This window comes from Crinia signifera, chromosome 7 (assembly GCF_055691185.1).
Source record: "Crinia signifera chromosome 7, ASM5569118v1, whole genome shotgun sequence".
In the NCBI taxonomy this organism is placed as follows: Eukaryota; Metazoa; Chordata; class Amphibia; order Anura; family Myobatrachidae; genus Crinia; species Crinia signifera.
Window position 1 is genome coordinate 179,368,830 of NC_139223.1, and position 11,788 is coordinate 179,380,617.

At 41.2% G+C, this 11,788-nt stretch overlaps 1 protein-coding gene across 1 annotated transcript; it reads left to right on the forward strand.

Moving 5' to 3' along the window:
- Positions 1 to 4,632: 4,632 nt before the first annotated feature.
- On the forward strand, positions 4,633 to 10,571 carry LOC146021305 (putative methyltransferase DDB_G0268948). Its single transcript, XM_083155099.1, has 5 exons — positions 4,633 to 4,743; positions 5,453 to 5,613; positions 7,109 to 7,322; positions 8,448 to 8,548; positions 10,484 to 10,571. The coding sequence occupies exons 1-5, from the start codon at positions 4,633 to 4,635 to the stop codon at positions 10,569 to 10,571; spliced, it is 675 nt and encodes a 224-aa protein (XP_083011225.1).
- Positions 10,572 to 11,788: the final 1,217 nt, after the last annotated feature.

Sequence of the window (11,788 nt, forward strand, 5' to 3'; positions counted from 1 at the left end):
GCTGGCCGTGTCATTCCCCATCCAAGGAGAAGTCCCCTGACAGTGTGCAAAGCGGAGTGGTGAGAGCAATCTCCTTATATATTTCCCCATTTGTGTGCTCCAAGCCTTGGAGAGGTGGCTATGAGACTGTGTAAAAAGGCCTCATAGGAGATACCCGGGAATTACATCTTTTCCCTATGGGTTATTAACTTTTTATCACAAAATCACAAGTCTCCCCGAAAAGGTCTGGTCTGTGTTATCCACACATCATTAATTTCCCTGGGAGGCAGAGACCAGGTTAAAAAAGGAATAATTCTGGATATTTTATATATTTTATGCATTTTTTATAGTTTTTTTGCGTGACTTTGTTTGATGCATGTTTTATGGTATATGGAAGCCATTCTTTGTGGAATTTTTTGTGGAATTTTTTGATGTGGAGTTTTTCACGTTTTTTTGAATAAATTGTCTTTTTGAACTTTTAAAGAAGGAGTGGACTGCATTCACTTTAGAAACAACTAATCATCCTGGTGATACTGATTCCAAAGGTCCAGCGCTGTAGGAAATCCTCATAAAATCTCTTTTGATTTTTTTCTAAAGTTGTATATGGTGTTGACACGCCCCCTGACACATCCTTTTCCGAAACGCGCCATTGGCGCGCGCACAACTACATCCTTCACTTTTGTCGCCATGGTGGGCCTGCGTACTTTAAATGCCAGGGCCTATTTTTAATTCCATTCCCACCCTCTCCTGCCGCTCTCTTAGCATGTACACTGGCACCACTAACACCGCCCCTCCCCCACCCAAACCCTTTTATCATGGTGCCCCCCCTATCATTTTATCCTGGATTCGCCCCTGAAGTGGCTCCCCATTGGAGCTGCTACTAGCGCTAGGGCTATTGAGCCTGACTAGACATTGGACTTGAAATGGTTAATGACCCCCCTCCATTGTCTGTGTATGTAAAGACGTGGGGGGGTCATCATTAATGAGGACCATGTACAGAATGTAGCATTGACCCTGAACCCCCCACCTGGTATCAGAAACATATTTGCCGGGACATCACCAAATCCCTGCTTTCACCGATATCGGTGGCAACAGCCATTGCCCTTTAAACTAACAAAAGAGCAAGGAGGCTCCTATGTGGGGCACACTTACTATCCCATAATGCCATTTGTACCTCTCACTGCCAGGGAACTGACCTGTAATATATGGTGTTTACAAATTCATGGGCAGCAGAAATGAAACAGCATTTTTAATGCTGTAAATTCCCCCTAATCTATCTTTATACAAAGAACAATTTCAGATGGCCATGCACCTAAAGATTTATTGTCCATTCTGTTTGGGTGTAACAAAAGTCTGGTAACAGATGGGTGCAAATGACAATTGACCATCTGACTCGAGATGCCTGACATACAGAAAAGTTGTGTGTAAAAATAATATACAGTAAAAGCAGCTAATATAGTCTAAATAGCAATGTGTAGGATTTTCTCCCCTTATTTTAACATTGGTCATGCTGACTACAAGTCCCAGTGGGCCCTTTAATGCCCCGCATGCCGGAAATTGTAGTTCTCTGTCATGTGGGGGATGTTTGCTGAGACTTGTAGTTTGACACCACAACCCAATAATATTTTTTTTCTATTATTCAACACATACAAAATCAGCCCGGCACCCACCACGACAACCCCAGGCTTCAGCCCCTGATGAGTGAAGCTTTGGGGGAAGTCCTTTATTGGGGGGGGGTCCCCACTCCCCCAGGGCTGACCAGCCAGGGGGTGATGTTTTGGCCGGGGGAACAGTGGCATCGCCCTGCTGGCTTTTGTAGCCCGGTGTTGGTTCCAAGACATGGGGGACCCCTATATCCTATATTTTTTTCCCTTTCTATTTTTGCAACTGGGACCGGTTGAGGGGCCCAGTGCTGGTTCCCCAAATATAGGGGAACCCCACCATTTTTTTTCTCATATTTGGGAACCAGGACCGGCTCAAAGAGCACCCTATTACATGTGCGATTTTTTTTAACTGTTTAAAGGATCGCACCCTTTTAAATTTTGCCCCTGATTTTTTCAAATCACAATATATTTCTTGCTGTCATGCCAGGTGTCTTTAAATCCCTATGACTACAATTCCCATGATGCTCTGGGGTGCCACAGAGTCACTTCCTGTATTGGGAATTCCTGGAGCTGCAGTCTCACTGATTTTTTCCAGAAGAATACACCTTTAATTTGTTTCAAGACACAAGATACATAGCAAGAAAAAGTACACATTTCACAGCCCACAGGTTTTTTTAAAAGGAGGAGGAGACAAATGCAGGATGGGCGGGGCTTAAATCAGACTGCAGTAGCATTTTTTTACATGATAAAAAATTGGTCTGTCAGGGGGCTTTCTAGGTGCACTACTGATGTTAATCTATAGATTTGATAAAGCTAAGGGTTGTGTCTGTATATGGAATTTTGTTTTCTTTTTGGAGAAATATACTTTTAGTGACTTTTTATGAACAGTGAATGCTCTGTAAAAAAAATATCAAAATGGAGACGATGATATTTTGTGAGTCAATAAAAACTTGAAGGGGATATTCGATGTCAGGCGCTATTTTGACGAATTCACAGCCGTTTCTTGACAATCCACGTCGGGATTCTCCAACACGCCCACTTTTCGACACTCCACAGGTGAAACAAGGAATTCCTATAGAAACAAGCAGCGCTGACAAGAAGAGATTTTTTTTATTTACTCAAATAGATCAATGAATATTTAATAACAAATTAAAACTCACAAGGTTTAAACCAATAACAATTCATAATAAGCAATGAATATGGACCCAGTAGGATTTTATAGTCACCAGTGTGGAGTAAGTGAGACCTGCACTGATCCAATGATAGTCCCGATGGTAGGAGCCCTTTAAGCATTTTTGTGGTATCCTGACTTTATCCGGCCTTTATCCAAAGGCATAGGATGAATAAGCCAACTCAGAGACTCACTTCTGTGTGTGATCAGGTATCCAGATGAAATGGGCATAAGACTTCCAAAGGTATTGGGACTGCGACCAGATGATTGAGCAGGTAAAGGGAGAGGATAGTAGAAGGTTCTCTCCAAACTGGGTCCAAGACTGCACCAACGCATTTCGCAGTACCAACTGACTGCTTTATCAAGGTGTCCGGACAACTTGATAAAGCAGTCAGTTGGTACTGCGAAAGGCGCGTCCGGACACCTTGATAAAGCAGTCAGTTGGTACTGCAAAACGCATTGGCGCAGTCTTTGGAGAGAACATTCTACACCAGGAAATCCCCCCCTTTACCTGCTCAATCATCTGTCTGGTCATGGTCCCAATACCTTTGGAAGTCTTATGCCCATTTCATTTGGATACCTGATCACACGCAGAAGTGAGGCTCTCCGAGTTGGCTAATTCATCCTATGTCTCACTTACTCCACACTGGCGACTATAAAATCCTACTGGATACATATTCATTTCTTATCATGAATTGTTATTAAATATTCATTGAGCTACAGTATTTGAGTATATAAAAAAAATTCTCTTCTTGTCAGCGCTGCTTGTTTCTAAATTTTTCACCTTGTGCCTTTTCAGGGAACTGACTACTCCCTAAGCAGCTGCTCTTGATAAAACTTTTCATAACGAGCACTCTAAAATTAACTACGGTTAACTTACTCTTTTTGGAAACAAGGAATTTCACCTGTCGAGAAACTGTCAAACCAGGCGAAAACAGGCCAGAATGTCAGAATGTTCTAACAGTCAGACTCCAAGACTTAATACCACTCTAAAACTAATAACCAGTAATTGCAAAAACTTGTGGTCTACTTATTATGGTATGTGCATTAAGGAGAGGATTATGCCTAGTACTGATCTGCCTTCATTGCTTCTTCAATCCACCTCCAAAAAAGGACACCACCAGTTCCTCATGCAAACAAAGAAAGAAAAGCTCCCAATGGTTTAGTAATGTAATTATTCCACACAAAAAAACAAAGATAGATATATGTTCAAGACAATGTCAAAAAACATTCAATAGTACAGAATGAACAACAGCATCTTACAGAGTCTGGGGTGTCAAAGAAAAACCCTCTGGGTCTGCCTAGCAGTGGCAGTGACTTCCCATTGGAAACACTGGGGCAGATGTATTGAGCCTGGTGAAGAGATAAAGTGGAAGGTGATAACGCACCAGACAATCAACTTCTAACTGTCATTTTTCAAACACAGCTGATTGGTGTATTATCACCTTCCGCTTTATCTCTTCACCAGGCTTAATACATCTGCCCATTATGCTACATAGTGCTACACACTCCTTTGTTATACCATCAGCCCGATCTAACTTCTAGGGGCTGCATCTGAGGCCAGGTTGTTCAGTAGTACGGCAGTAAGCACCGCCTCTGTCTCTAAGGCCTGTCCTCTTTTGCTGCCAAACATAAGTCCCGCTCAAGTGACATCGGCAATCAATCTCCTGGAGGTCAAGGACTGCAGCTAGGAGGAGATGACCCAGCTTCCCCCGGCCAGTCAGGTAAGCAACCCCAACTGATCTTATCTGTTTGTAGTAAGGCGACATGTAAACTATAATGTTTTAAAACTATTTGGTATATATTAATCTTTCTTTTTTGCAAAAATGTTCATTTAAAACTGTGAATTCAATTGGTTGACAACACAGATCTGTACAGATGGATATCGAAGCATTCAAAGAAGAAGAATTCTCAAAAGTCTATCAGGAAAAGATGTTTCCTATTTCCAAAAACATTACAAACCTTGTTATAAGCTACTTGAATGAGAAAGTAAGTTATTAATTTATATACTGTATGTGATTAAGGAATCGGTATACGGTAACAGCATTACAATTTTGGGGCTTGTTGCACGGGGCTAAAGTCACATTGTTGCAGGTAAAATTACCCAAACTAGGTGTCCTGATCATCACATTGAGCTGTACGTTTTATTTAGAGAACGTGCAGAAATAGGTCCCAATCTACAGCGCCTATTGCTGAGCTTCTCCAGGAGAGCACAAGTCTCTGACCACCAATGATCCCCCCCCCCATCCCCTTTTAATGAAGGTGCCAGAGAACAGTTGAGAGAACATCGCCACACATTTTTTGGATCTGTCCTACTCATACCTCCAGGGTCAATTGTGAGGAAATTTATTACAAAAAAATACATTTATTGTTGAAGAAAAATGGATTATAATATGCTCCATAACCTGTAACTTCAAACACCATTGCAGGAATCTGTCTATATAAGCAAAGTTACATAACTACAGTTTTATTTAACTTTTTTCTTCTTCCTCTTCTTCATACTTTTCTTCTTCCTCTTTTTCTTTCTCTTCTTCTTGATCTTCTTTTTCTTCTTACCCTTCCTCTTCTCCTTCATATTCTTCCTCTTCTCTTCCTCTTCTTCCTCTTCCACTTCCTATTGCTCCATAGATGGTTGAATAATTAAATCATTGAATAGATAAATGGATGAATGCAAGGACAGGCAATTTTTCCTGTACAGAAGGAGCAACCCTTTGAACTGGCGGTGGATGCCGGCTGCGGTACGGGAAGATCAACGCGGCCTCTGGCGGAACATTTCTGCAAAGTGATTGGAATAGATATAAGTGAGAGTCAGATAAAGGAAGCCAGAAGATTCTCCCCACATAAGAACGTCACCTATCAGTGAGTATAAACTATGTGTCGGCTAATGTCAGACAATATTTCTACACCAAGGGAATAGAGGAAAGCACGTATCTACAATAAAAACATCAAGACATTTTGTAAAGAAAAAGTCGGATCTCTGGAATCCGAGTCTGCACATCTCTAATATATATATATATATATATATATATATATATATATATATATGTAAAACAAGGTATGGGGGTCCCCTCTCTGTGCTCAGAGTTTTTGGAAGCAGCACCTCCGAGGGATCCTCTGTTAGATAGGATCCAGTAAATAGAAATGAGAAAGAAAGGGGGGGTTTCAGAGGGCGCTAGAATAACACAGCAATTTAGATAAAAGAATTGTGTTGAATACAAAAGGATTAAGAATGAAATTTCACATGAATCACCCTATATCGGGTGTAACAAATAAACACAAACACAAGTGTTACAACAATATGCCACTTCTGGTGGGTAGATGAATTGCTCAAAAGATGTTCACAAATGTATGCACAACTCTGGTGGGTTGATGGTGGAAAGTCCAACGCGATTCGTCATTCTCATGACTTCATCAGGGGCAACTTCATCAGGAGCAACAGAGGGACCGATACAGCTATGTCAATCCAAATCAAAAATATATATCCAGATAGAGTTTCTCATAGATAACCAGATAGGTAAACTCCAACAGAAGCAAAAGAGCTTGATTTTCTCCAGAAAAAAAAGGTGATAGGCTCAGTGGTATGAGACCCACACAATAATGAAGTCCAGAGGGAGTGTGCACAGCTAGAGTCCACCTGAGGTGGACTCTATATATATATATATATATATATATATATATATATATATATATATATATATATATAACACATGTTTTGCACCTCACTTGTATCCTGAAGAAGTAATAGACTTCGAAACATTGATCCCGCATCTGATGACTTACGTGATTAGTACTTGACTGCTGCATCCATGCACATTATATATATATATATATATATATATATATATAGTTACTAGCGCAAACACAGGCAGCGGCACTCCCGACAACGAGCACCAGCCAGCTTACGTCACCGGAAGCCCGGCAACCCGGAAACAGCCACAGACACGCCACGAACAGGACGCCCAGCACTTCTCTCCTAACTTCTCTATTTAAGGTAGGACTTATATTGTATGCACTGTTTTATGTACCTTGAAGACGGGTTTTCACGCGCCGAACCGTTGGGATATTAAAAGCACTTTAAATATTCCCAGGCAGTGGCGCTGCCTGTGTTTGCGCTAGTAACTGCATGATTTTCCAGGAGGCACCCGGGTAGCTGCTGATTTCGACTGAGTGCCAGGCTGATTGGATGATATATATATATATATATATATATATATATATATAGTATATATCTGCAAACTTTTGTTACCACCATCATAAATCTATGCAGGTAATTCTATAATTTATATTCTTTCTACATCACCTCTGTGTCAGAACAGATCTTTAGTAATGCGTGTACTATGATTTCTATTTATAGGATCTCCTCAGTTGGGAAGATGCCATTGGAAGATTCCTCTGTGGATTTGATTAATGCAGATACAGCTGCTCATTGGTTCCCCAAAGATGAATTTGTTCTAGAAGTAACTTGTGTACTAAACAACAGAGGCTGTCTGGCCTTGCATTGTCTGTATCCAACGTTTGGCATAGGATATAAGAATTGTTCAGAAACATTAACAAACATTTTTAATGAGGTACGAATAGATTTGTTTGCATAAATAAGAAAACGTGTGCAGAGTCTTTTTATATAAATGACAATCAGTAAATTTAGTGGAGATGTGTACCATACACTTTTCTGGTTTTGTGTTTTGGTTTTGGATCTGGATTGGTTTTGACAAAACCACCCTTTCGGGTTTTGGATTTTTTTTTTTTTTTTTTTTTAAATCGTAAAAACAGCACAAATCACAGAACAAGATCAGCTTCGATAAATGATGTAAAAAATATGCTCAAAAGAGCACAAAATGCAAAACAAGTTGGAATCATCCCCATCCACCCTTATGTTTTATAAACAGGACATGCACACCTTAACAAACCAATTATTTCAGTAGAGACTGCCACACTTGTGGCTGAAATGATTGGTTTGATTGGGTCCCCACAAAACAAGCTTCCAATGATCTCCCCCTGCACAAACTGGCTCTACATAGGCAAGATTCCTCACCCCCATCAATGTGTGGAATTACACTTGGCAGCACCCGTAGAACTATATGGTACAATCCCCCCACACACACACCCCCCCCCCCCCCGCACACATACACACACACACACACATGAATTATACGACACAACTGGCAGCACCCCATGATTTATTTATTTTTTCGTGCATGTGTGAAACCCAGCCTCTATATATTTATATGGATTGATCTGAAATGATGCCATGGTTATAGGTTATCTATTGTATAGATAAGATCTTGTTTTATTTTTTATTTTTTTCTGAATGTATATCGAATGTTCTTTTAATTCTAAGAATTGCTTTAGAAAGAATGAATAAGGGGCATACTAGAGTGTTGCATGATGTGTAAAAGGGGTATATGGTGTGCTACAATACATTGAAAGACACGCCTCCTTTTGAATATCCATACCCCATATTTCTGGAGTTCTGCCCTCGTATATTTGCTGGAAGAGTTCATTGCCCACCCCTGGTTACCTCTTTCTTTAACAATAAAAAATATCCTAAACCACAATGTTATTTTTGGTGTCTAAACACTAAGTTTGGTGGTATCATCTGCTAGGGGGCGCCAACAAAAATCTGGCCTATGGCATCAAATACTGTGTACAGTATTCTTACTTTTATTAGAATGTTTATCAATATTTTATCACAGGCTATGGGCAAACTTTGCTCTATAGAAGAAAAAGGGCATAACATTGTGAAATCTATGTATCAAGACATGTTTGAGGCTTTGCCATTTGCTGATAAGCAAAGGTAAGAATTTAATGTTAATGAACTATCAACAATATATGCCATTAAATGCCTCATAGACTTAGGGCAATATTCAATCTGGGATTATGACTGTCGGAACGTCCCAGTTGGACAGTTGGAATATCGACAGGTGGAATTCAATGTTCCATCTGTCGAGTGCCGGAAAGTGGGCGAGTTTGCGAAAAAATTGCCAGGGATTGTTGAAAAATGGCTGTTAATTTGACAATGGCCCTTATTCAGATCTGATTGCAGTACAAATTTGTTCTCAAAATGGGCAAACCCATGTGCACTGCAGGTGGGGCAGATGTAACATGTATAGAGAGAGTTAGATTTGAGTGGGGTGTGTTGAAACTCTCTTACAACTGTCACTGACATTACCGCCTGACACTGGTCATGTGACCTGACACTGGTCATGTGGCCTTCTCCTGACCTCTTAATCATCTCCCGAGGCTGCTGGGAATTCACAGTGACAGGCGTAATATATTGCTTAGCAGGGTGTTACATAGTGACACTCAAAATGACAATCTCAGTCCTAGCATACACAGAGGCATGGCAGTACTCAAAGGAAGGGCTTGTATCGGTATTTGCATTAAATCAATATTGCTGATATTTACTAATACTCCTTTTACGCCAACCTGAATAGCCTCTGATTTTGCAGGGGAGCTGGCCAAAACCCATGATTTAACCGGCTCAACTCGGTTCCAACTCGGCTCATGGTGCAGTGTAAACAGATAACTCGGTTCGGTCCCATTCACTGCAGTGAAATAGCCGGCCCTGGGAGATGAGCTCAACTCCCAGTGTCCGGTTCAGGATCCGCCTCCACTGCCATCACCCGCCCGGCATTATTTTGGGTAGAGGCGGCAGTGTAAAAGGGTCAGAAGCTGGGTCGCACCCGGCATTAAGGTGTAAAAGGGGTATTAGCTGCAATGCCTATACTAACAATTATAGCTAGATTCATATAGCCCTGGTGGCCAATGGCTTAGAGCTGGTATGTACTGTAGATCACATTTGGGGTGTTGGGAGGGCGGCTAAGCGACATTGGTTGGGCACAGTGCAGGCAACGGAGGCTTGTCCAGACCATTTGTTTGGACCATTGCGAGCCCAATCATGCAGGAGCCTGGAGATCAGCAGCTGGAGGTCATGGAGACGATTCCACAGGATGACTTGGGGTGGCTTGTATATCTGCTCTAAGTCCTGTGGAATTGTCTCCATTACCTCCAACTGCCATTCTCCAAGCTCTGGTGGTTAGCCGTGTGAAATCATTATCCGGCACCCACGAATGCTGAGTCCCGCAAGCAGGAAGACGGCAGCGGGGAAGAGACGGGACAACTTCATAAAAAAAACTACCGGACCACCCCAAACTGCCTACGGTACCCACAGAGGTAGGGAAAGCATAGACTGCCCCCCATCAGTCTATGGAATTTACAATTTCTCACACGAGAGCTGTATACATCATTTAACGTGTATACACTTAACCATTTTTCCTTCCATAGTTGCCATTTTTCTTACTGAAGTTTCAGGGCTCTCCTAATAGCGATATTTAGTGATCAGCAGTGGTGGCTCCAAAGGCGGGGCTGCAGCACAGATCAAATTTCAAATATGGGAGGCACACCCACTGCCAGACCGTCAGCTTGGAATGGCAGTTGATGGCAGTGGGTGTGGCTCGCCTTTTTGAATTTTTAACTGTGCTGCAGCCTCTCTTCTGGAGCCACCACTGCTGATCAGCAATCCATGCTGTATTAGCCCCATTGTACAGTAATTCAGTGTATGACAGCTTTCATTACCTCTCATTAATGTAATTAAAAACAAACTCATTATACCTTTTGTGATCTCAGCATATTCTGATATTGTCCATGGTGTGGTTAGCACTATCTGGATGTCCATTATTCACCAGTATATTTATCTGATTATTCGGACACATTTATCTCTCTCGCACAGGATGACTGAAGCCATGGGGGAACGGTCTGGTAATGAGATCCTGGAGTTCCACATGAATTACTTCTGTATCCTGGCGTGCAAATCATAACCTGCTCTGATACCTGGCATTCTCATTGTATCACTTGAAGGGAGAATAAATACAGATGTTTTGCATATTCTCCTTATTGGTTGTCTTCTGTTTTACTTACGGAAAATTACAAAGGAATAGTATTAGGTGCGCACAAAAATTGAGGTGCAGCTTAAGACTGGATACATAAAAGTGACATCCAAACCACTTAAAATTGCACAGAATAGGAAAAGTAAGTATACAGTCAGTAAAGCGCTCCCCAATAACACCATGTGAAAAACACACACAATAAAAGAATACTATCCCTTTAAGGAGTTTTCTCAGTTTTCAAGTCGGCGTGTATATAATCTGTATAAAGAGACTTGGCTTTATGCAGCTCATAAAGCAAGCATTTTGCCGAGAAAAAAACACCACAATTAAGTGCAGACTGTTTTACAAATGAAATAGTGGCCCTCATTCAGGTTCATGCGCTCGCATGCACATTCGCAAGCACTCTTACGGAAAAAAACACATGCACGCATCGGGCGAAGGCACGCCTACAGTGCTTGCGAAATCATTTGCACGCAACCATACAAAGAAGGGGGGTGGTCTATCGCTGTGCGTACGTGTAACTGGTCGCACGCGCCCACACATTTGCGCACGCACACTCACCTCAAGCTGCTAACGAACATGCTCTACTCCCCAAATGTTAGCAAACCAAATACTAGTATGCACGCAGCAAACATCCACGCACACATCAATTAAATCACATCACCCTCCTCAATAATTTCCATGTGCTGGATACAATCATCAACTTTTGCAAGCAAATTACATTGACACAATAGAGCTGAATTTAATCATGTTTCCTCATTATCTAAAGTGGCTTCCCTAATAAGTAGCAAAAGGAACATACTACTTATCCCTCAGTACATTTATATTTAATATGTTTACATGTGTAACTGTAATAAATGGCTATGAGTACCCACAATGTGTTGTTTATGTGTATGTGTTAAGTTATGGCCTTAATTATGGTGTTCCTATATTTTACTATGTCAACCTACCCTGATGTGATGTGTGAAGTGTTACTGTAACTACTTCAATCATTCATGCATCTCGACTATGTGTTTATTCCACATACAACCCACATTATTACTCAATCAACATTACTAACACTTTCCTTTTAATTTGCTATATAACTGACACTACACATCTGTATGTACCTGTTGTTACTACCATTCTTACATATTGCTCCGAAATAA

Coding starts and splice junctions, on each gene's coding strand:
- LOC146021305 (XM_083155099.1), top strand. CDS start 4,633: ATGGATATCGAAGCATTCAAAGAAGAAGAATTCTCAAAAGTCTATCAG. Junction 5,614..7,108: donor CATAAGAACGTCACCTATCA/GTGAGTATAAAC, acceptor TTCTATTTATAG/GATCTCCTCAGTTGGGAAGA. Junction 7,323..8,447: donor TAACAAACATTTTTAATGAG/GTACGAATAGAT, acceptor ATTTTATCACAG/GCTATGGGCAAACTTTGCTC.